The 26,295-nt window shown below is 46.5% G+C and overlaps 3 protein-coding genes across 3 annotated transcripts; 2 read left to right on the forward strand and 1 right to left on the reverse strand.

Moving 5' to 3' along the window:
- Positions 1 to 8,233: 8,233 nt before the first annotated feature.
- LOC122373645 (microfibril-associated glycoprotein 4-like) lies at positions 8,234 to 10,312 on the forward strand. The gene is made up of 2 exons (XM_043351930.1): positions 8,234 to 8,400; positions 9,228 to 10,312. The coding sequence occupies exons 1-2, from the start codon at positions 8,380 to 8,382 to the stop codon at positions 10,050 to 10,052; spliced, it is 846 nt and encodes a 281-aa protein (XP_043207865.1). The 5' UTR covers positions 8,234 to 8,379; the 3' UTR covers positions 10,053 to 10,312.
- Positions 10,313 to 13,561: 3,249 nt separating this feature from the next.
- Positions 13,562 to 15,056, reverse strand: LOC122373672 (microfibril-associated glycoprotein 4-like). Its single transcript, XM_043351971.1, has 2 exons — positions 14,906 to 15,056; positions 13,562 to 14,613 (listed from the first exon to the last, which is right to left on the reverse strand). Exon 2 carries the CDS (start codon positions 14,608 to 14,610, stop codon positions 13,792 to 13,794), a length of 819 nt encoding a protein of 272 aa, XP_043207906.1. The 5' UTR covers positions 14,611 to 14,613; positions 14,906 to 15,056; the 3' UTR covers positions 13,562 to 13,791.
- A 1,377-nt stretch (positions 15,057 to 16,433) lies between these two features.
- On the forward strand, positions 16,434 to 16,844 carry LOC122373766 (clumping factor B-like). The gene has a single exon (XM_043352127.1). The coding sequence runs from the start codon at positions 16,434 to 16,436 to the stop codon at positions 16,842 to 16,844; it is 411 nt and encodes a 136-aa protein (XP_043208062.1).
- Positions 16,845 to 26,295: the final 9,451 nt, after the last annotated feature.

The following is a 26,295-nucleotide window of genomic DNA, read 5'->3' on the forward strand; positions in this document are numbered from 1 at the left end:
CTTGTGTAATATAACCAATCATCTCTTGGTATGTTTACCAACTGATACTTTTCAAACAAGCCGTTGTCTGGTGCATTGCTTGTCAGGTGACAACTACGAGTCAATAGTTACTATGCACACCAACTTCTCAGTATCCAGACCAACTCTACATTTGTTTCAACGTTTGTTTCTTAACCAGTTTTGGAAACTTGTTGCCGCATGGTTATTTAACCGGCGCCTAACTTGTACTGGTCAGCTGGTCAGCATACACATGGTCAGCTGCGCCCGTGACGTCAGACTTGGCGGACCAATCAGCGGTCGCCGTCCGGCCCCGGCGCGGCGGTTTCAAACCGTTCAAACCAGCAGTTGTCGCGCGGCCGCCGTGCAGCATGGATCAGCGACGAGGGCTGTTCCAGCATTTGTGCAGTAAAAAGTGAAATCTGTGAACTGTGGTGTTCGTGCTGTGAGTGAGGCCCGCTCTGGCCTGCGGGACGCACTAATCGTGCCTATACCCGCTGTCGAGACGCCTCCCTTCCCCTGCGCGCGCAATGTAAGTGGGCCAGACCTTTGCATGCACATGTGAGCAGATGTTTTGCGGTCGGTGTTTTTTTTATATATAAATACATTTATTTGCCTTTAATTCAACTCTTTGTATTTTTAACTTAACTGATGGACATATATGGGCTGTAAAAGCTAATCTGGTTGGCGATCATGCTTTATTCGAATTATCTGCGTGATCGTGCAACTGCCATGATTGTTATGGTCAATGTGGAAATATTCGTCATACGGGCATGTTATACTTCTGGCTTGATGTTGATGCGATGCACAAAACCATGTTCTTCCACATACGCAGCAGTTCTTGCTTCAAAGACTTATATGCTGACGGTGCACGATAGGTATACCTTATACCTCATGCATTTACCACATCCATTCGAAAATATGCACTTGGAATTGTCTCCAGTCAATAGTATTAATTACATACTACGTGATGTAGGTACGTGACCGTAATAAATACTAATGATTCCAGAAACTTCCGAATGGATGTGGTGTATGCATTCATCGATTATATAACCCATCAGTATACCGTTTCTTGTCAGCGCAAGCCTTTGAGCAATAACTGATGCCAGTCATGATTTTGTGCACCACTTCCAGCCAAAAAATGACCTGTCCGTATAGAAAATATTTCCTGAATCAGTATCGTGGCAATTGAAAACGAACGCAAATCGTAAGTTCTTAAGGTTATCAACGCAAACAAAGCGATTGTAAGAAAGAACAAGTTCGAACTGAGCGTTAGTACACTTACTTGTTGACAATTTGTAAACTAGCAATGCCCAGTCAAAGGCTAGTTCATCAACAAACCAGGGGTTGTTGAACCGACAAGGAAACGGCTATGCCTATCCAGAAGTTGGTAGGTTCACAAGGCCCAGACTAGTACTCAACAAGGTGACGCCTATGCGAATTGGAACCAAACTTGTAGACAAACTGTTAGTTTGTTGGCCAACACGCCTGGGGTTGGTGAATCGACAAGGTGACGCCTATGCGAATTGGAACCAAACTTGTAGACAAACTGTTAGTTTGTTGGCCAACAAGCCTGGGGCTGGTGAATCGACAAGGTGACGCCTATGCGAATTGGAACCAAACTTGTAGACAAACTGTTAGTTTGTTAGCCAACAAGCCTGGGGCTGGTGAATCGACAAGGTGACGCCTATGCGAATTGGAACCAAACTTGTAACAAGGAGCCAACTTGTAGATTTGGTTTACAGTGTAAGTGATAGGTAACGGTTTTCTGTTGCAGTATCTTAGCGCAGTAAGGTCTTCGTTGCAGCTTTGTGTTGCAAACAATTTCCACCAGTGTTTTACGTCATCTTGGGCATATAGAAGTTTCACAACAATACGCATTGAGCGATCGAAAGATTGTGAATCTAATTGCCTGGTTGGGATTACTAATGAGTAATGGCACTAATTAAATACCTTGTTCCAACTTCCAGGTGACCGTGCTGCTATCTGAGCCCACCGGATCGGTCACCCGCTGGGACAACAACTTCGAGCAGCCACTCATCACCGTCTGTCCGCACCACGACATCGACAAGAGCACACGTCAGATCCTCAAATGTGGATCGAGTGAAGAGAAGGATAACTTATACGGCAATCTCTCACTTGTCGACTTTTACACCAGAAACGGACTTCCCCTTGATAAGATGGCTTCTGTTCCGTTTCCCTTCGGAAACAACGAAATGCTTAGCTATGACGACTCCTTTGGTATTTGGACGAGAAAAGTGAATTACGCCAGAGGTGGACTTTGCGGCACTTTCAACAAAACCGCTGATCCCCTTATACTAATACTAATGCGTCGACCAGAATACGAAGAAAATAAGACAGAGAACGGCTATTGCCGTACTTGCATTGATACGATGGATTTTGATAGTTATTCACGTGGGACGTATTCATCAGAATATGAAAACGTTCTGGAGCAAGAAACCAGGCTCTCAAACGATGAACATCAGAACGCAAAAGATCCAAGGAACTTTGATAGCTCCTTTAGAAAAGCAAAACAAAAAGTTGACCAGAAAGACGTTGATGCACATCTACCATTTGAAGCAAAATACGATACAGTGCAAAGATCGAGCTTGCCAACTTTGAAGATTTTTGATCGAACCCAAGATACCAAACAACTCCCGTTGCGTTTCACTAATGACCTGAAGGACATCCATGGCCATAGCACAACTGAGAGCGCTGGGCGGCTGGACGTGTATACCGATGAACATATCAGTCGGAACGGTGAGCAGACGCAGGCTGATCTTAAAATGACCAATAATCCCAGCTCAGAAGCTAAAACGTCCAACACCCCGAGAGTCGCCTACCGTTTCTACCTCCATGGACTTGATGACTTCTGGGGAGCAGACGACAGAGACCTTACCCTGCCATCAGATGCAGAAATGACAACGTTCGACCTGATGACCACATTCTCCCATCAGGAGCTGGTCATCCACGTGGACCGAGAGGTGATGCCCAACCTGCGTCGCCAACCATGCGAGGAAGACCCCTCCTACAGCAGGAGTAGCTGCTGGAGACGCTGCTTCTGTCTGTCTGTCTGTCTGTCTGTCTGTCTGTCTGTCTGTCTGTCTGTCTGTCTGTCTGTCTGTCTGTCTGTCTGTCTGTCTGTCTGTCTGTCTGTCTGTCTGTCTGTCTGTCTGTCTGTCTGTCTGTCTGTCTGTCTGTCTGTCTGTCTGTCTGTCTGTCTGTCTGTCTGTCTGTCTGTCTGTCTGTCTGTCTGTCTGTCTGTCTGTCTGTCTGTCTGTCTGTCTGTCTGTCTGTCTGTCTGTCTGTCTGTCTGTCTGTCTGTCTGTCTGTCTGTCTGTCTGTCTGTCTCTCTCTCTCTCTCTCTCTCTCTCTCTCTCTCTCTCTCTCTCTCTCTCTCTCTCTCTCTCTCTCTCTCTCTCTCTCTCTCTCTCTCTCTCTCTCTCTCTCTCTCTCTCTCTCTCTCTCTCTCTCTCTCTCTCTCTCTCTCTCTCTTGAAGAGAGAGAGAGAGAGAGAAGAGACTGAGTCTCTTCCCTTCTATCATGTCCCTGTACAACAGCTGGTCCGACCGTTGTCCAAAAGCCCTCAGTCACATGCCTGCCTCATGAAAGTCTGGTTGAGTTGTGGTTGAATTTCCTCGTGGCCATCTGTTAGTGGCACGTGGTAAAAAAACGTATATCCCTCTCTTCCCTTCAAATATTATCGCATGCCATCGAGATCAATGGAGGTGCGATGTTCCACTTCAAGTGAAAAATTGGTTTTCCACGTCATTGGCTTCATCTTCTCTTAACCCGCGCACCGACGGGGGGGGGGGGCGAATATCCGCCCCCCCCCCCCCTTAGGTTTCTCGCGAATAGCGGGAAAACCGCGGCGCGTAGCGCCGCGAAATTTGGTATGACTATTCCCTTATCAATTTTACACATGGTGTGCAAGTTTGAACCTCCTACCTTTCAAGGTCAGGTCACCAGGTCACTTTGAATGACCCAACCTCAAGTCACTTTTTTGCAACTTTGTCACCGTGCCAGAGCTACAGTAGATGTCGGAGGCCTTTGAAAGTCGCAGGATGTTATAAGGTCATTAGTAGCTACAATTTGTATATCTCGGAATTTTGATATCGGTGACCTAAGGTCAGGTCAATTTCGCGACCTCCCCATTATAAGTCAATGGGGGAAAAATCAACTCCCTGTTTTTACCACTAAAACGGGTCGGAATGGCCCCATATACCATACATGACTTCATATACGATCAACCTTCACTACCTTGAGGTCTGTTTTGCTGTTGGGCAGCTGTGAGGTCATGTGACGTCATCAAAGGTCACCAAAGGTTTTTGGCCAATAACTCCGTACAGGAACAAGATACAGACGCGTGGATGGTCTCATTGTGTTCAGCTCGTCAAGACGCATCGAATGATATACATGATGACCTCGAGGTCACGTGACCTGAGGTCAACCTTTGACCTTGACCTTTCGAGGTCAACATATGTATCATTCGATGCGGATTGACGAGAGGATCACGATGATGCCCTTAGTTTGTTCCTATCTTGACTAATTCGAGAGTTATTCGAGAAAAACTCTCTCCATATTTAGCGCCGCCATTTTGACTTTTTCGACCCCTGTGACGTCATCTTTGACCTGACCTGAAAATGACCTTAGTAAAAATTGTAGATCTTGACCGTGCGTATCCGATGCCGTTTACCGCTTGTCGCTATCTTGCTTCGTTCTCGAGATCTCAGGGGGGGGGCGGTCATCCGCCCCCCCCCCCCCCCCGTCGGTACTAAGTTGGCGCAGACCCCCGTCGGTGCGCGGGTTAAATGTATCAAGCAATAAAGAGGTTTTAAAGTACGTTCACTAGTGTCCGTATAAATATGACAATCTAGTATAAATCAATGAATAACTAAATAGACAAATGGACCGCATGATGAGAAACAATATGAGACGACAACTATCTTTTGAAAATATATCATGAAGAGAGAAGAGAGATAGAGAATTTCCGGCGTCTTTTTGCATACTACGACACACCTTTGTTTTACGTGCGCAACTACCTGCGCTGAGAAGTTTGAACACATATGCATGCCTAGTTATTAGGTAGACTCGAGGTGTAGTGGGCCTCAGTACTGGCACTACAAACGACTCTCGGCGATGGCCACCATCCATATCGGTGGCTTTGGCTTTGCGGACCTCTGAGTGAGAGAAAAGGGGCTCATGGTCTCCAAACTGTTAATCATCCCTTCGCCTGGGCAGCTGCGAGAAGCTGACGGGTGAAAATTAGAGACTTCCTCAGACGTCTGGTGGGAAACTCTTCGATTGAACATGGTCATGATTCGGTTATCAGTTTCACTCTCAGAAATGGCGCAGGCGTTTGCGGTGTGCCGGTGGACAGGTGAAACACAGTTTTTCACGCAGCATGGTTTATAAGAATTTCTCATGATGGTGTTTTGTGGCGGGGTTGAATGAATGGGCTTGGGTTGGGTGATTTAGCGATGAAATCACGCGCGATTACTTACAGGGTGCAGTAACACTATTTGTTGAGGGTCCTTACCACCACAATGTAATCGGCACGCTTTATATAGTTATATTGACGATACAGCTTTGCATTGACCGTCGCTCGCAGGAAACAGCACCGAAGTGCACGTCGTGCATTAACTGTGCAACAATGCCGCCGACGGCCGCGGCTTTTAATCACAAAAGAGCTTTAGAACTTGCGCTGGGATCGCTGCACGACCTTTGTACCAGACTCAGCCACACATGAATGATAAATGAAAACAGTGTTTGAGCACCAGGCTTCACAGCTATTGATTATACCATACACTTAAAAGATTAAGGAAGCATGATAATCCTCTCATTAGGTATATTTTAATCACTTCTCAAAATAAAACACCTCTTGCGTCACTTTAGCAAAAAGGCTGGACAATGTTTACCTTTCGTTACCATCAGTTTAAGCCGATTCAGTGTGATGGTGACATGTTATATCGGTCATAAAAAATACAGATTTCCCTGATTTTATAAAATGTAAATTTGTTAATGTGACACAAAATTTGTATAAAATAGTAAAAATTTCCAAAAATCTAGCTATATATTATTAGCTGCTTTACCATTCTATAGAACATCAAACTGTGTCTTCAATGGATGACATTTTATGATCATGATCATCGAAATGCTTTCGATGACATTAGGTATATAGAGTGCCTGGATATCAAATTATGCTAATGACGAGAATATACATGATCATTGTAGTGATAAATAGTGATAAACTACATGATCATTGTAGTTTATCACTTCAAAGATCATGTACAGCCCACCGCTAAAGTAATGTGCGGTTTTACCAATCTCAACAGATGGTTTTGACTGCCGATATTTTAATGCGGAGTGATCGAAAAGAAGACTCCCATAGATAAAGTTGCATCTGCAAGGGTAATGATACAGGTTAGCTACATTCAAAGATGCATTGTGGTCTGGCTAATCCTAAGCTTCAGAAGCAGAACATACCCAATACTGAAACCTCACAAGTCACATTGCTTATGCTGTGGACTGTACCTATATCTTTGTTATTAGCATAATTTGATATCATCTAGGCATTCTAAATATTGTCATCGAAATGTAGGCAACAGAGGTGTAAAATTGCCAATTCACTTTTCTTCAGTAGCATTGGCCAAAGCTTATTTTGAAACCGTTTCGCTTATTAACAGTGGAAGTTGCGCCGAAACACTTTCAACACCGGACCGCTGGTCCTTTTGAATATGCATGATGCTGAAATTAATTTCACGCAACAGTTCCGCAAAACTGTGCATCATAAAGCAGATAAATGAATTGCCTTTGCCCTTGCCTTGGGTACAACTGCGATTCCAGCCACTATGGCTGCTACTTACTCCGATTTAAACTGGGTCTTCAGCTATTTGAAATTATCGAATGATGGCGATGCATGGTAAGGTAAAAATGGCTTTGGCTAAAGCTGACTATATTTGGAGGCGTCCTATAGCAATGAAATTTCAGAAAGTGACGCCCGTGAGCACAAATGCTGCATGACATCTGGAGGCCAATATGTGTAGCGCGAACTCCACATCATATTTTCCAATATCTGTGAGCAAATCGGTACCGTCGAACAATGCGTCTGGGTGTGGAGACAATGTTTCCATTCCGTCGTCAGTTGCTCGCCATTGTACCGAGACAGCCAGCGCCGCCTGGTGACGCCCGATCCCGGACACAGAGGTCGCCACGGCGCCGTAAGCGCAGGCTGTCCATGAGGGGTCCACTGCCTGACTTGAAGGAGCAGCCCGTCCGTCGTTTTCATCCGCAGGATGCTCAAATTCTTCTCCTTCACGCCACAACCCTCTCTTCGGGCTGGACAGGCAACTATATATCATGCGGGCTGCTCCCTTGGAGCGGCACCGTTGCTCCCAAGGCACAGCCGGGTGCAGTGAGTATATTTGGGGGGGGGGGGCTGGTCGGCCTGTTCTTCGGGACGGGCTCAGCCCTGTTGACTCACGAAGGTGTCTGCCCAGACCAATGTCTCCCCCTAATTCCTATCATCCTTCCGGCTCAGAAATGGTCTTGTCAGACCGAAAGGGCCTAACCAAGCAAAAAAAAAAAAACTTGAAGGGCTTGAAGGAGTGACGGTCAATAAGTAGGTATAGGTGCAGTGCAGTGTGCACACTGGCGGATTCAAGGTGGGCATTTGGGGCAAATTGGCCCATTCGTAGGCCCGATACAATGATAAATGAATGCAACTTTTGATCAAATTTGCTGTTTTTCTATAATTGGAAGAAAACTTAGCAAATTAGATTTACAATAGTTTCCTTTAAACTGCACAACAGTGCGTAAGGAATAGAAATCCCTAAAAAAAATGCAAGGTCTGTGCATCGATGTTCATCAATACCTTTTCAAGTCCAGACGCTCCGGCCTCGGTAACACAAAATATGCTGCAGACTAATGAGATGTCACCCCTGATAAATTATATCGAAAGTGTTGCAATTTGATGTCTTATCAACAGTGGAGCGACACATCTGGTCAGGTGGTGGCGAGCTTGGCACACTTGTTGAGATCCCGTCAGTCCTCCAAATGATGCATGGTGCCAGGACATGCGCTATCAGACGGGGAGCATGCATCTTCCGTGTCTGCAGAAATTTGTTTTGAATCGCGTGTGCGAGACTTCGGGGGCTGTCATCGCGAGATTGCGTAAAGCACGTCAACAGGTGCCACGAGGGGTACTTATACCCCTGGGCCGGTGGCTCGTGCCGACTCTGTCAAACAGCACGTATACGTGCAACACCTAAATCCAATCATATTTCAGGAGCTACGTTGATCTATTGATTGATAAGTAATTGATGTAGGTATCCAGTGCTGTTTGACTGAGTTGCAAGTTTCAAGGCGAGTGAGGTTGTGAACATGATGTCTAAAGGATTTCTGGTGAGTCAAGTGCTTGTTTTTCGTTGTTCAACTACAAACTAACCAAAAGTACGCATATCATGTAATGATGGACAACACTTCGAGTTACACACTTCTCCGTTTCTACGAGATGTGATACCTAATGCTCCTGTTTTATACTTTAGGGTTAATAAACTCCTTGCTAAATTCATTGCATTTATTTCATATAATGCAGCCCCTTGATGTTTTTATTTCACGGATAATAGCATCTACCTAAATAACCATAAAATACTCTATAGCAACGAAACACCTTCCTTTGATAATAATCAAAACGGAATGTTAAACATTAAAACACATAACAATATACACCAACACAACACACGAACATGCAGACATAGCACAGCTACGTTTTGCCCAGTCAGGCATCTAGGTCATTACATCTAGGTGGTCCCGCCTTGGTCCCGCCTCATCATGCGTTCATTGACTATACGCTCAATGTTCGACATAAATATGTTTTGTAAGTCAAATGGAGTTATGACACTGAAATCCAAGCCTAGTAGGTCGTAGCGTCTCCGTATTGCGAGGCTAGCTTTCGCAGATAATCCATTACGGCCTATTACACTATTTCTAATACACTGGACAATACCATTACTGCTTTGATTGATGCGACGGTGAAACATGAGCTGTCTTTTAGCCAGAAGCATAGGACAAGTAAGTAATTTGACTCGATGACACAGTTCATGATTTCTGGTTCCAAGTGGCAAATTCATAAGCTTTTTAATACACCGATGATACGCTACATGCATTTCACGAAGAGATCTCTGATTGGTATCAACATTCCATAGTTCACAACTTTGTTTCATTTTCAGATCATGTTGTGGATGTCATACTCTGCCCTTCTGTTGTCCTGCCTTCAAATAGCATCAGGAGTGAGGCTGGATGATCATTTACCGGTCGGCCCGCCTGCAAACCGGGCGCTTCGCCTCGACCTAAGGCCCGCTCGCCAGCTGGACGGAACTGACCGAAACCGGATGCCCATATGGGACTGCAGTGACCTACCCTACGGCACCGCGAGCGGCGTCTACTCCATCCTGGAGGGCGCCGGCGGCCCTCCCGTGTGGGCCTACTGCGACTTCAGCGATCCCGCCGGCTGGACGGTGCTTCAGCGGCGACAGGACAACCCCACGCAGCTCAGCTTCGCGCGCCAGTACGACGACTACCGCTACGGCTTCGGCCAGCTGAACTCGGAGTTCTGGTGGGGCCTGGAGTACATGTGGCTCATCACCTCTCGGCACGACCGCGTCTACGAGCTGAAGATCGAGCTCGGCGACTGGGTCGGCGCCACGCGATACGCTCTGTACGGCCAGTTCAGCGTCTCTTCACACGAGGGCCGGTTCCGGCTGTATGCCGCCAACTACTCTGGTGATGGCGGCGATTCGCTCAGCTACCACAGCGGCATGCAGTTCAGCACAGATGACGAGGACAACGACCTTTGGTCTGCAAACTGTGGTGAGGTGTATGCAGCCGGCTGGTGGTTCAACAACTGCCATGAGAGCAACTTGAACGGCATCTACTACGGCAACAATAATCCGACTAGCGGCAAAGATGGGGTCGTCTGGTACGCCTGGCACGGGTTCTACTACTCGCTGAAGGACGCTGTAATGAAGATACGTCCCAGGGTGAAGCTGACGTAGGAAATGAGTGGGATTGGTCCGGTAAACACTTACATATTGATGCACATTGCACACCGCACGGGATATATGAGGTTCTAGGCATTGGAGGACGATAAATATACTGTAGGTATCTTTCTGGTCCCGTCCACATCCAACGGCTGAAGACCGGCGCATCTATGAATGTTGGGTATATGTAGTTTTGGCTTAAGTAAATGTGCTGTTGTTCCAATTGTCCTACTCTTACTGTCGGCTCGGTCTAATAAATACTTTCTGTACTTGTATTGTTGTCGTTGCTGTCTGAGAGGGAATAAGCATTGTAGGGTTTAAATGTGCCCTAGCTTATTAATCCGTGCCCCGTGGGGGAGGGGGGGGGGGGAGAAAGCGCCTCCCTCACATTTTTTGTCGATATCAGCTCCTCAAGAATGGTAGATATCGTCATTAAACTTTCAGGACCTTCTCTGAGCATCAATTTTACACCTTGCTGCGGCTAAACATGTCTCTAAACTAGACGATGATAGGTTGGCTGCAAATGACGTCAGAGTACGTCATCTGCCATTTTCGAGAAAAAAAAATATGCGGGAAGAGCTGTCATGCCTACAGTTTTGGAGATAGAAAAAACAATGTCTGAAGGCAAATAGGGTGTAGTACCGCGCACCGACGAGGGTCCGCGCTGGTCCGCGCCAACTTAGAACCGACGGGGTATCCGCCTCCCCTGAGATCTCGAGAATGAGGCAAGATAGCGGCAAGCGGTAAACGGCATGGGGTACGCACGGACAAGATCTAAAATTTCTATGAAGGTCATTTTCAGGTCAGGCCATAGATGACGTCACAGTGGTCAAGTAAAAGATGACGACCCAGGGGTTCAAGTCAAAATTGTGAGGCTAGAAATGAAGCAAGATTTTTATCGAATAACTTTCGAAGCAGCTAAGCTAGAAACAAACTAATGGCACCATCGTGATCCTCTCGTCAATCTGCATCGAACCATATATGTGTTGACCTCGAAAAGTCAAGGTCAAAGGTTGACCTCAGGTCACGTGACCTCAAGGTCATCATGTATATCATTCGATGCGCCTTGACGAGCTGAGCACAATGAGACCACCCGCGCGGCTGTATCCTGTTCTGTAAGAAGTTATTAGCAAAAAATGGTGGCTCTTGATGACGTCACATGACCTTAGAGTTGCCCAAGAGCAAAAAAAGCCTCAAGGTAGTCAAGTTTGATCGTATATGAAGTCATCCATGGTATATTTTGGGCCATTATGACGCGTTTTAGTGGAAAAACGGGGGATCGATTTTCTCCCCATTGACTATAATGGGGAGGTCAAGAAATTGCCCTGACCTTAGTTAGGTCATCGATATCAAAATTCCGAGAGATCAAAATTGTAGCTACCAACGGCCTTATTATGTACATACATCCTGCGACTTTCAAAGAACTCCGTCATCTACTGTAGCTGACACGGTGACAAAGTTGCAAAAAGTGATGAGAGGCTTGGTCATTCGAAGTGACCTGGTGACCTGACCTTCAAAGGCAGGTAGGAGGTTCAAATTTGCACATCATGTGTACAATTGATGAAGGAAAAGTCATGCTAAATTTCGTGTACGCGCCGTGGATTTCCCGCTATTTACGAAAAAAAACTCAGGGGGGCGGTTAACCGCCCTCCCCCCCCCCGTCGGTGCGCGGGGGGTGCTACAGAACTGCTACAGAACTGCTACAGGTGCTACAGAACTGCTATCTGGGATTTTTTTAGCATTTTGCATTTGGTCCACAAAAATAAGAATGTTTTATAGTTCCCTATAAAGACAAAATGAAGACAAAAATGCAGAAAATATCTTATACAACATTAGGTACCTCGACATACCTATTTTCAGATCGATAGCTCCAGTTTTGGCAAACTTATATCGAAAAAATATTCAAGATTGGTGACATCAACTTGTCACTCAATTTTTAGCCATTCTAGACCACGTAGCGTAAAACTAACACCACCATTGGATTCCCCGTAGCGAGCTGCATCCAGCATCGAATCAATACATTTTATACAAAAATACTTATTTTGAAATTTGACCAACTATACCTGATCTTGACCTGACCTTGACCAGAGTGTATCCTAAACCGGTCCCAATGGTCGCTTAACCGACATAATTCAATTTGAAATGTCAAATTGACCATAAAACATGTATCACACTACCCTAGTATAGTTGGGTTCATATTGTGACCCATAGTGACATGACCTGTGACTTAGCCTAGTATCATTTACCTCTTTTAGCAACACAAGTATTAAAGGGACTCTCCCACCTTCAAAAAATGTTAATGAATTGGCATTAAAGTGATGTCGCTGGGTTCAGAAAGAACGAAAATAAATGTCTACCAAATTCCACCGAAATATATTCACCGGGATATTTGACTTTTACTTTTGTTTACATTTTGGGTTCTCGCTGTTCCTAGCGACTTTTTTGGAAGCAATAGTTTGGCAGCTGATAGTGCGGCATTCCTTGCGCTCAAAGCAGCATATACCACCGCGTGCTACCAAACGTTTTAGTAAAATATTTAAAATCGTTAGATCTGCATTGACGTATAAACAAATTCAGAGGGGGCATTCAAATGCATTAGCCCCTCTGAATCCAAAGTGCTGCAGCTTTGAAATTAGATATATTACATTTGAGGCATTTCTGGATGTTTTGAGTGCTCAAACCGGTAAGTGTAAGCCAGGGACCCCATTTTGGCTATCTCAACTCAAAACTAATGTTAAGGTGGGATGGTCACTTTAATTAAATAACACTCTATCGATGATTTTCGATGACATGCCTTTTCTCGATGTTGTAACAGTAGGTCTTCGGTGGAGGCTATTGAACACCGTTTGAATTTGTAAGCGTCTCCGAAATTCTAAGGGGGCCGAAACGCACCCCCCCCCCCCCGACGGGCGGCAGGGTTCGGGAATAGCCCAACGGGGCGCGGGTTAAAGTTCGTTGGCTTAGCCTAACCTGAAAATAGAGTTGGTGTCATACAGATCCGGCCTGAACGGTCTGAACTATGATCAGGAACTATGAATGGATGAAGGCTGGGTACTGCACTAGTCAATGTAGTGTCATGCTATGAATGCTAACTTAGGAAAAACTCTCAGCTAAGGCGGGATGGCTCCCTCCTCGGTTAGGGAGGGTAAGTTTTTGGGCGACGTATTTATTATACTCCGGGAAAAAACTTTGCCTTTGGTAAATGACATCGCTCATCGGACACCGAACGTGCATGACCCCTTCTACATCTCCAGAACGGTTCGGTGGATTGCGCTTAAATTTGTACACCGTCAGGAGCTGCGATCACTATGGATGGCCCGTACCACTTATGTAGTCAAGGACGGTTTTGGAGTGTCTGCCTTGTGACAACCTTGCACGGCGCCGCTTGTTGCAACTCACGACCGGTTAGAATACTCGACTTCAAACACCATTAGTGCGCTGATAGAGGTGTAATCTTATGAACGAAATACAAACGCAAACTTTGAACAAAAATACATCAATTTTGGATAAATACAAGGCATATATCCCATAAAAAAATATATTGCAAAACAGGAAGACAACATTTAGAGGACAATCAAAGCAAAAACCGACATTTCCACAAATATCCACCTAATTTCAGACGTAAGCTAGTCATGAGTCATAGCATGTGAAAGAACCCGATAAGCTGGGGAATCGTTCGCTCAAAACTGTTAACCTTATGTATCCCGTGCAGAATGCATCAGCACTCGCTGTCTGAACATCTGTCGTGCATTTCCTACGTCAGTTTCACCCTGGGACGTATCTTCATCACCACATCCTTCAGCGAGTAGTAGAACCCGTGCCAGGCCGACCAGACGACCCCTTTCTGGTCGGCTGTCGGGTTGTTATTGCCGTAGTAGATGCCGTTCAAGTTGCTCTCATGGCAGCTTCGGTACCACCAACCGGACGTGTAGATTCCGCCACAGTTGTTGGCACTATTCTGGTCGTTGTCCTCATCTTCTGTGCTGAACTGCATACCGTTGTGATAAGTGAGCGAATCGCCGGCATCACCAGAGTAGTTGGTGGCATACAGCCGGAACCGGCCGTCGTGTGAAGAGACGCTGAACTGGCCGTACAGAGCGTATCGCGTGGCGCCGACCCAGTCGCCGAGCTCGATCTTCAGCTCGTAGACGCGGTCGTGCCGAGAGGTGATGAGCCACATGTATTCCAGGCCCCACCAGAACTCCGAGTTCAGCTGGCCGAAGCCGTAGCGGTAGTCGTCGTACTGGCGCGCGAAGCTGAGCTGCGTGGGGTTGTCCTGTCGCCGCTGAAGCACCGTCCAGCCGGCGGGATCGCTGAAGTCGCAGTAGGCCCACACGGGAGGGCCGCCGGCGCCCTCCAGGATGGAGTAGACGCCGCTCGGGGTGCCGAAGGGTAGGTCACTGCAGTCCCACACAGGTAGGCGGCTCGTATCACCATTCTCGGACCTACGAGCAGTGCTGGGCTCGAGGCGGAACGACCGGCTGCGAGGCGCGTCGCCCGATTTAGAAGCATGCAGCCTCATAGCTGATGCCATTTGAAGGCTCAGCAACAGCAGTGCAGAGTATGAAGACATCGTCTGAAATGGCAAAGCAAACGAATGCATTGGTGAGTAAGAGCGATATAAAAAAGGAAATGAAATGGCTACGCGGTTCATTGCTGACCGTTCAAAGAAGCATTCCCACATTTTGCGGAGCTTTTCTTAAGCATGTAAATTGAAGCATGTGTTGATATGTCATGTCCTAGGTAAGGTGTTACGGACATTTTACGCTTAAAAATTGTGCTTACCTCTAAAAACAAAGTCTAAAAACAAAGTATTTACGCTCATGTGCATAGTTCGCTCTAATCAAGCAAGCGAGAAAGCTGTTTACCTTCAAGTTCCTTGCCCAGAATGCTCTTGAGGCCAGGCGAATGACGCTGAAAAAGGAGTGCTTACGACGCCTGTTTTGGCGACAGCTCAATCCCTGAACTTCTAAGACTTACAGAGCACTTATTAAGGCACCCTCGCTATTTGACAGAGTCGGCATGAGCCACCGGCCCAGGGGTATAAGTACCTCCTCGTGGCACTTGTTGACGCAATCTCGCGATGACAGCCCCCGAAGTCTCGATCACGCAATTCAGAACAAATTTCTGCAGACACGGAAGATGCATGCTTCCCGTCTGATAGCGCATGTCCTAGCACCATGCATCATTTGGAGGACTGACGGGATCTCAACAAGTGTGCCAAGATCGCCACCAGCTGACCAGATTTGTCTTCTTTGTTACTGAGACAGATAATTATCGCACTTCGAGGTGATCAGTCAGAAATGAGAAATGACGTATTTCGGCCAAAATTAGAAGGAGGGAGGGACTGTTTTAACTTTTCAAAAGCTAATCGAATGGTGACAATACAAGAATAACAGTTGTGTTTGAGAAATCCAAGTGTTCAGTAAAATGCGCTATATGTATAGGCAAAACAGGAATAGTCAGAGATGTTGAGTTAGAAATTCAAATGTTATCATACCAGCTCAACTCAACTGCATACCATGCACATATCACGCGGAGTCGTGCAAGATAGTCCTAAAATTAAACATTTTGCGTCTCATAGGAAGCTGAATGCCCCTTAGTACGTAAAGGGATAGGATAGCACCCTTCTGTGGGATGACTTATTTTTGCCGAGTATATCCGTGCTTTGGCGTGAGAATATAACAATTTTCTAGCATTACAATGTTAAATTATGTAGTCAAAATTTAAATTAATTTTGTGATTTAGTTGTGTAGCGTACTTTGAGCAATGACAGTGATGTTCTTTACACTATTCCCCTTCCCACTATTGTGAATAAAACCTGGGTCCATCGTTTTGTGAACCTCGCCAAGACAAGAACATTATTCTGGATGCATGAGAGGCCCATTCATTATACTTCCAATACGACGCCAAAAGTAAATCACGAAAGCCCTGACAGTTCCATTTGACATTTCAGATGGGCAGGTGTCAAATACACGGAATTTCCGCCCGGTGTCGCCGCTTTTTTCTCTCTAAGCGCAACTGTCGACCGCGTGGGGCAGGTCGCCCCGAACACAGCAAGAACATGCAGTCGATATCTGTCACACGTCCCGCGAATCACTTCAGGAATCAGTTCAGCACTCAAACAATGGACCTGGAGCTGCCGTTCGCAGCTTTTCGGGACGATCAGCACCCCGCGCTACGTGTAAGGCCCGCACGCGCACACCTGTTCTATTGCCTGAGCCGTGTCAGCGGATTGCGCATCCACCTGGGTCTCTGCGTCACCCGACTGCTGCACCACTTCTGCTGACTTTAGGCGTTTGATACGGCCCCGACGTCCCGGTATAAAAGTGCTCTGGTCGATAGGAACGGTGTCTTGTCTTCGTTCGAGGGCAGCCATCTACTATCCGTACAGCCATGAAGGTGCTGTCTGTGCTGCTGCTCTTGGCGCTGGTGGCGGCGGTCGCCGTTGGAAGACCAAACGACGTTCTGGACAGCCCGGCAGCACGTCAGTCCAGCTCGGACTCGTCTGGTGACTCGGGCAGCTCGGACAGCTCCGAGACTGAGGTCTCCGATAACTCCAGCTCCAGCGGAGGGTACGGATCGAGCAGCTCTGAATCGGAAGGCTCCGGCAATCCGTGGACGTCCGGCTCGTACGGACCCGGCTATCCAGGGGTAGGCCCCAACAACCCTGGCCTCGGCCTCGGCAACCGCGACGGCTCCGGAGATTCCGGCAGCGACTCCAGCGAGTCCAGCGAGTCCGGCAGCGACTCCGGTGAATCCGACAGCGATTCTGATGAATCTGACAGCGATTCTGACAGCGATTGACAAGGGTTCTGACAGGAATCCTTCTGGTAAAGCGACTGTTGTTCTGATGCAAATCAGCACAAGCCGCAAATGAGCGGCGACGCAGGGGAAACCATTAACCGTGGTAGGAAACCACCGACATGCCTTGTCCCAGTGACGTATTTTGTGGGCATCGCATAGATGCCTGAATGTTACATTCTAATACTGTCATGGAATCAACGAGCTCCTGCTAGTAGTGCGTCTTCAATCATTTACTATATAAGGTTGAGGTCTTTTCATGTTCAACCGGCTATGGAACGGTTCAGGGTGTTTCACTGTTACATGTGTTTCGATTTGTGTGAGGGATAATAAATGGTTAGCTTACGCATAACTCTTACGGTAAACGAACAAGCCCCTATCGATTCTTTTTAGCTGCTATGACCATAATTTTTTTTTAATCAGTGGATTTCTCTTAATTAAAGCTTAGTGACACAGTTCGACTCGAAAACCAGTAAAAACGCTCTTTTTGCGCCTTGTTGTGACTCCTGAGCATTGGATTGGAAGGCGGTCGAATTTGGCGGTCTATAACATGTTTTGAATTGGTATGCGACCTTACCCGAGTAAAAACCAATTATTTTACACTAACAACCCAAGCAGCACGGCAGTCGGCACATCACGATACCACATTCTACGAGAACCAGCTGAAGTAATAGGTATAGCATCTTTCCCATGCACACCACGGATGCGGAGCAAGCGCGGAGTGAGATGCTGCTACTTCGATACCGAACCATCGTTTTGAATGACAAGCCAAGCTCTTGAAAGGCAGAGATGTGAAGCCTGATTCCGCTGAGATGGGACTAAAGGCTCTGTAAGCCCCCGCCTCAACGGAGACACGCAATGCTTCTCGATGTGCTAGACGTAAGGCGATAGTTTTCATAGACAGTGTGCAGGCAATAGCAGGCAATGTCCAGACGGACGCGATTTGGAAATGCAAAAAGCTTGTGCTTATGGAGACGCCTACCTATTTATTCGTAATTCGAAATTTATTTTAAAAAATGGCACAGTTTTTCATGTCCGCGCGGCAGGACTTCTGCACAGCGCAGCCTCAATTAGGCGTGACGTTATCGATGAGGACTGGCAAAATGGAGCACTGACAATATTTTACCCCTGGAGTCTGGAGCCATCCTGATTATTTACCAAATCCGACCAATCCTGGCGAGGGTGCCGATTTTTATCACTGATAAGTCGAGGATAAATGTTTTATTTTACAATCATTGTTACCAAATAGTTCCAATTAAAAGGCCAGAGGTTATACCTCCAAGCGACCAGGGCATCGCTGGTGAAGTTCAAGTTCACCAATCAGAGCCCGTCTGTTTTAGGTGCCAGTGAAGGTCACCTTGAGGACACCACACTCAGAACATGTCTGACTCGGTTGTCGTGACTGCTAACGACCGCAGTCAGTTTGTCAACAGCCCGACAGACTGGGGCCTGTGTGTCCTGCACCTGTTTCGATCTAACATTCATTATAACGGCGCGTGAAGACGAATTACTTATTCAATCTGTATCCAAGTATCAGCATTCTCATGAAACCGTGGGGCAAAGTTGGTGGTCTGTGTACAGTGCCTTAATTAGTGAGGGTGACATTAGTTGTTTTGTTGAAACTACATAAGGCTTTGCCGTTGCATTTGAAAGACCTGTTGCGGTGGCATTTTGTGGAGACGATTTCGTGCCATATTCAAGCTGCAAACATGCCCAGAACTAGTTGATAAGTTGAAAACTACACACTTTGGCTGGTTTAACACTAACAGCATGAACACATTCAAAGAAAATAATTTAAACACGCTTTATAAAACGCAAGAAGAGCCATTAATTGCTTCCAAAGAACACATACGGCCGTCAACCCTCCACTGTCGCCGTGGACTTGCTGTTAGCTGATAAAGCTGTCGCTACCTTTTTGGTCATGTGTGTGCAAAGAACGACCGCAGAGCTAGCGCAATGGTTGAACGCACACTGCGGCCAGTCAACGGCCTGGCCTCCCCGTGGGTGGATATAGGCGGAGGTCACAGGTCACTTAGTGGCCGACCATCGCAGGAGGACGGCGGCACCATGCGCTGGTGACTGTTCAACAACTTCAAGGTACTGGAGCGTGCCATTCGATTGACATGTTTCTGCTGCCCCTGGATCGGAATTGTTAGCGTGGAAGGTAGGTATGTCGCTCATCAGTCATCGGCGTAATGTGAGGTGTTATTGCGTGCATGTTGTTTTGCTAGAAGATGCGGATTTTCGGCAAAAATAATTTTAAAGCTAACAAAATAATGCAAGCTCAACATACCAAGAAGCCATTAAGGATCAGAGGCGGATCCAGCTCAGAGGTTGGGGGGGGGGGGGCAAACCATAACTATTTATCGATTCTTTCCATACATCGTCCATAGGCGTAATGTTAAAATTATGCCGTTTGGGGGGGGGCAAATGCCCATTTTGCCCCCCCCCCCCCTGGATCCGCCACTGTTAAGGATCAGACAGATATGTCACTCCTCCTCGGCTACTCCATCTTTTCCTTCTCCATCAATCACAACTCCGGTAGGGGACTCGCTGTATCTGTGCGAGGTCGTATAAGTCCAACATAGATAAAAGATGTTTTAGAGCGGCACGATGGTCGCCTTCCATCGTTAAGGGAAGAATCGGATGTTTTCAGCATTACAGTATGAAGTGCGCAGAGCCTAATGTATTGCCTGATTTTAGCATTCAGAGGAGGTTCTCAACAATTTCGTTTCGTCATGGTTTTTCACGAGATAGCACAGTAAGTTCGTCGCATGCATCTCATTGTCTCATATATAATGTGATCAGCAGATTGGGTGGTAAAGGTGGAAATGGGTGGGCTTATGTCGTCATCATTTTTAATGGCCCATACGCCTGAATGAACAGCCATCATTACACGTTGAACGGCTGTCTATTACACCATTCACCATAGTACCTAACCTATTCAGTCTTCAAGCAAGTGCTCTAAGATACCTACATCATAGGCGGCGGAACGGGGAGGGCACCGGGGCACAGTGCCCCTCTTTGATTTTGGCATTTTTACATTAGCCCTATGGGCGTTGCATGGAAAGAATGGGGCCAAAAGTCGGCAGTGCCCTCCCCCTCCCCTTAACCCGCGCCCAGATGGGGTCTGCCGAGCAACGCGGTCTGATGGGGGGGGGCATTTTGGCCCCCCTTAAGATCTCGAGAACCACGCAACATAGCGACAAGCGGTAAACGGCGTTGGATAGCCCCAACGGTGAACTACCTTGTGACCCAATTTCATTGACCTCGGTCAAACCGATGACGTCACAGGTCAGGTCAAAGGTCGAATTTTCACCGTTTACAGGCATTTCAAGAAATGCGTTGTAAAATCGAGTAAAATGCATTTCATTGAAAATCATCGATGGGGAAATGTTCTTCAAACACATATTTTGCTATTTGAGGTCACTGATACCAGGTCAGGTCACAGAGGTCAGGTCACTGGGGGGGTCACAATATGAAAGTGTCGTGTGATGCATGTTTTATGGTCCATTTTACATGACAAATGCGATGATGTGGGTCAGGCAGACTTTTGGGCCAGCTTAGGTCACGTTTTGGTCAAGGTCAGGTCAAGGTCAGGTCAAGGTCAGGTCAAATAAGGTCAAATTTCAGAAATGATTTTTGCATAAAATGAGTATCGATTCGATGCAGCTCGTCACGGGGAGTTCAACGGTGGTCTCCGTTTTGCGCTACGAGGTCTAGAATTGCTAAAAATTGAGCTAAAAAATTTGACGTCATCAATTTTAACAGTTTTTTCGCTATAACTTGGCCAAAAAAGAGGTATTGATCTAAAATTTGGTATGTATATCGAAGAGCGCACGGACTATCACATATGTTCCGGTTTTTTTTAAATTCCAAAAAATTTTGGAAATTTTTTTAGTTTTTCTAAAAACTTCAATTTTTTGATTTTTTGGGGTCAAAATCCCAAAACTTCGAAAATCCAAGATAGCAGTTTTGTAGCGCCGTCTTTTCTCTACACAACCACATAAAGAACTTTAAAATTGCTTGTTAACTGTAGAATTGGTGAGCGTTTCAAGATGCCATGTTTTTTGCTCATTTTTACTCGAACATGACCTCAGTTTGACCTCAATAACTCCTGACCTAAGGTGACCTGTGACTTGAAATTTTGTGTTAAGGTGTCAAATTGATGCCCGGTAGGGTAACCAAAATTTGGCGGCGCTGCGCGCCGCCGTTTTCTCGCTCTTTAAGAAAAACCGCAGGGGGGCCAAAATGGCCCCCCATCAGGGCGCGGGTTTTAACTGAAGGTGTTCCGCCGCTACTGACCTACACGTATGCTTCATTCATGTGCTCGTTACTCTGCACTAATTAAACAACACTGCACCACATTCCAGAGTGACTCATGCGACGCCAGTTGTCTATTCATATCCTGGCTAACGTGTGTTTCTTTGAGGTTTATCACAGTGCAAACACGGGAGGAAGGCTGCCTAGGTGGCAGTCGGCAGCCAGTTATGCCGCTAGTTACCCCTTGGCTCTCAGTACACCGCGAGACCCCTTAGTGTGCTGGTGCAATCCGTCTGTGAGACATTTGGCAAAGGAGCGACGCACGAACACTGTCCACGACAGAACCATGCCGTGGTGGTCGTGCAGGAACGCCCAGGTGCTGGAACGAACAGTCCGAATGGCGCTGCTCTGCTCCTGGATCGGATTCGTCGTCTGGAAGGTATGACGTTAGCGTTTGTGGACGCGGTTTGTGACGATTTTTGGCACATGATAACTTTCCTTCCCTGACACTCAAAACAGATTCCTGCCGAGTTGCATGTAACGAGTCTGTTATCAGTTAACGCTAAGAACTTTCGGAACGTCTTCCAGGTGTCTTACTTTTACCTACCGATTGTATGCTACATATATCGATTGTATCTTACATATGTGTGTAATCGATTGTATATAGCCAACAATGGAAATGTGAATGCCAATGGCGTGTTCTGTCGCGTTTCAGGTGACAGTGCTGCTGTCTGAGCCAACTGGTTCCGTGACTCGCTGGGATGACGACTTCGAACATCCTGTCATCACCGTCTGCCCCTACTACGTCTTCAACCGAGAGGCCCGCAACGTCCTACACTGCGGATCCGAGGAGGAAAAGGAGCTGCTGTTCGGCAATGATACTCTCCTCGCCCTCTTCAAAAGAGAAGGATAACGCTGGAAAAACTGTTACACACTTATCCTGATATTTGTTCAACGCGTCCCTTCAATTTGTTGAAGAGTATGATGGTGTTTGGAAATCTGTCGTCGACTATGCCAGAGGTGGATTATGTGGTACTTTCAATATGACCTCGGATACTGCTCTGATCAGGGTGGCGCGCCGGCAAGATTATGAACAAAACGAAAAAGACGTAATACATTATTCATATTGTAGATTTAATGATACTGAAAATTATTATTATAACTATGACACATTTACTGAGGAGAACTTCAACTTCACCTGGGATGATAATTCCACAGTGTCTGAGTATCAGGCCGGCAGTGATACTCCAGATACGGTGGAGGAGATTGAAACTGGTCAGACTGATCAATATAACGTAGGCCAGGGCACCATGGAGCTTGATTTTAGAAGTGATGGCACCACTTCTCCTCAAGCATCCTCAAGATCTCGAGATACGAACACTGAATCAGACAGTACCAATGATACACCTCCAGCGAGCAGCTCTCAAGATGTAGAAACTTCGACAGCATTTTACGACTCATCCGATACCGTACACGCCAGTGATGATATCCCTGCCACCGAAGACCCCGAACGACAAAGGAAGGAAGTTAAAAAAGCCAGCATTGCCTACCGCATCCATATCCACAGCATGGACGACTTTGGGGGATCTGAAGACGCACATCTAACCTTGCGCTCCGACGCAGAGATGACAACGTTCAACCTCATGACCACCTTCACCAACCAGGAGCTGGTGATCAACGTGGACCGTGAGGTGATGCCAAATCTTCGTCGCCAACCGTGCGAGGAGGATCCCGCCTACAGCCGGAGAAGCTGCTGGAAGCGCTGCTTCATGGACTTTCTCTCTTGTAGCCTGGATGGCGGTGATGAAAAGCCCGTCTGTTCCGCTTCGGACATGATGTGGTTTCAAAATGAGTATATGGAAGGTTTTGCCTCTTTTCCGGTTGAATTCTTCGGTACGAATATTCCCCCATGCTCTTGTCCGCGGCCATGTCACAAGCAGCGATACACTGTGTCCCTCCGACCTGGAGAATTCGGTAGCTCCGATGAGTGGTACCTCGCACCCGTGAGCTTTCGACCCGTGCGGCGCACCGTCGAAACGTTCGTCACGTACACCTTCCCAGACCTCTTGGCGGACATGGGAGGCTACCTGGGACTCCTCCTCGGCTACTCCATCCTCTCCATCTTTGATGATCTCAAGACACTGACACGAACAGTCTTCTGTAGGTGGTTTAGTCCAAAGATTAAGAAGGTTGTTGCTAGTGATGCCTTATCAGTGATGGAATCTGGCGCCCTGAATCCCCCCTCCAAAAGCGGCGTGTCTCAGCTTTACAACTCGAGCAAGGGAGACGGAGCAGAGAAAGAAAGAATCGTGCGAACCGGGACTGTCTTCGAACGCCGCGACCTTTGTTCTCAAGTGCCTACTCCTTGCGTTGTGCTCCCGGCAGCGTATTCGCCAATTGTATTACACGAACCGGCCCATCAACTAGCGACATCTCTAGTGCGACGTCATAGCCATCCGCCGCGACAATGCATGCATTGAGGCTAGATTTGAGTTGAGACTATTTTTGCATTGTATATGGCTATCAGGCATGCATGTGTCGCCGTAGCCGAGTGGTTAGAGTCTCGGTGTGATGGACGACAGGTCGGTGGATCGATTCTTGCTTCAGCGGTTCTTTTCTCTTAAAAAGAAGTCGGTCGTAGATGCGCATTTTTGGCCCCTACGTTCGCACGCCAATATCGTACGCCCAATAAATCTCTGACTAGTGTTCATCTGATTAAGGAATAAGTTGCAAAAGAACTGCAGTTGCAGTCTATACCTGAACTACCAATTTTGTTACGGCACTGTCGATATTCGTCAAAGTCGGAAGAGCTATTATGAAACACACTCGAATGACAACGGATTCCTGTATTATTTCATCGATCAGATAAGACATGTATAGATATAAATTGATGACAGCCCGCCGTGAGCATGCAACTTAACAACCAGTCCCAAGTTTTTTTCATAAATGTCTAATATAAATCTTTTGACTAACTAGATTCCAAGTAAGAGGACTTAGGTATCCCCCTGGCGGCTGAAATGTAAAAGTTATAGTTAGGGCATAGCTCCTATAGATGACGCTCTGACGGCTGGAAACTGATTATCTCGTCCCGTGATTACGCTAACAGCTATGCCGAACTTTTTTGTGCATGGTGATTCTTACACGAAAAACTATCTAATAGCCTGCTTACCAGCGTGCGATTTTTACTTTTCATCTCAGGTTTCGCTACTTTTAGGTACTTTACCTTGCCAAGTGCCCACCTACTTTCAAAAGGTCAGCCGCCCCTGTCAATGCTGCGTGCTATCACCCATTGGCAGTGATAAATATTGATCAATGAGTGGCCATCGCCCAGCACCATTTGTCTTTCCATTGGCTACGTTCGCATAGTATGCACTATGCATTAGTGATGTCAATCACAGAAAATCAGAACACCGCTACCAAACCAAATACAAACAAAGACCATTGGAAAATACCGAAACCGAACCAATCGGTTGGACTGCAAATATCTATCTTATGCAACATATTCATTAGAAGAATGCCTACGTCTGATTTCTTAGGTGCACGCCGTTACAAATGCAAAAAACGCACAATGACATGACACGAAAATCGAAGTCGCCGAGTGGATTCGAACCACCTACCTCTGAATCACCAGTCCGATACTCTAACCACCTCGCCACGGCGATAATGTACCCCACGTAGCTTAAATATCAATAAGTTAAAACCTAGCTTCAATAGACGCCACCAGGGCGAGGACCGAAAGTATGACGCCACGCTGACGTCACTCAGGAGGCAAGCTATTGGTTGGCCGATTCGTGTAATACAATTGGCGAATACGCCTCCCGGCACGCTCAGTAATTCTCGACAGGAATTGGACTTTGAGAAGAGCACCAAGAGACAGAGTTAGGCATTGCTTACGCATCCAAAGACGGAATCGACATCCTTGGGGACTTATTTTACCTGTGCCGATAAACAGCTTGAGAAACAGTGATTGGAACGATGGGTCGTTTGACCCCAAGAACGGTGCATCTCCCTCTTAGAAAGTACGAGTTTTGCGCCCTTGATATGATTAACGCCTTGTAATATGTTATTGGAACTTAATCTGTTGACACGTGAAGTGAACCTGTACAGAAACCGATCATTTTGAGCATTTCTACGGTCAGATGTAATGTGTAGATCTTACCATTGGTGTTTCAGCAATGATGACTCATAATTGCTGATCGGTGAGACTCAGAGAGTGCCGGGCAGCATTTGATGTGTAGCAATCGGTGTTCTGAATTAAATGCCCAACAAGCTGGTTTTACATTTCAACTTTAACATTTGAATATAATTTGTCAAAAACTGACAGATTCTATGCTACTCATTCTTGGTCAGCTTCCAATACAATTCGAATACCGTAAATCGCAAACGCAATAAATTGAGGCCCATTTAGCTGTAGGTATTTACATGAACAAAAATCGTTACAACATGGTTCAGCTCCATGACAAACTCTAGCACACATGACATCACGCCACAACAAATATTCACGTAACTCGAGGATATGTCTGTTTGCTCATATGCCGACCAACAGCGGTGTCTACATGTGACGACATTGTATCGCAAACACAGTCTAGTTAGGGGGACACGTGGGAATGACTTGCCAGCCCCAACTGACCAGTTGCCAGTTGGGTCCCGCCGCGAGCGGACGGTGGATGAAACTGCCGGACGTCCGGTGGGACGTCCTACGGCAGAACCATGCCGTGGTGGCCGTGCAGGAACGCCCAGCTGCTGGAGCGAACAGTTCGAATGGCTCTCCTCTGCTCCTGGATCGCATTTGTCGTCTGGAAGGTGAGTTGCGGTGGCTTGAGAGAATTTTGCATTAAAATATATGTTGCTTATGTGTAGACGAAGCCTTAGCCAAGATACCTATAAGAAACAGGTAGGTCCGATGTTTCGAGTTGGTTTTGAGTAAAGCCCCCGTGACGTCATTATCATTTTTATGTGGAGAATTCCGCCTACAAATAAAATATCCCACATACGAAAATTCGTATTATGTAATGAAAAATTACAATCTTTCAATTTCATCACGAAAACTATATAATTTATTTTAAAAAATTAGAACCCTTCAAGCGTTTGTCCCAACCCCCGCTACACCTTTGGTCACGTGACTACGATGGTGATCTTCGCTTTTTGCAATGTTGTGACCTAAACGGAAGTAATAAATGTTGAAGATGTA

The sequence above is a fragment of the Amphibalanus amphitrite genome, unplaced genomic scaffold (assembly GCF_019059575.1).
Source record: "Amphibalanus amphitrite isolate SeventyFive unplaced genomic scaffold, NRLGWU_Aamphi_draft 000038F_arrow, whole genome shotgun sequence".
NCBI lineage: Eukaryota > Metazoa > Arthropoda > Thecostraca > Balanomorpha > Balanidae > Amphibalanus > Amphibalanus amphitrite.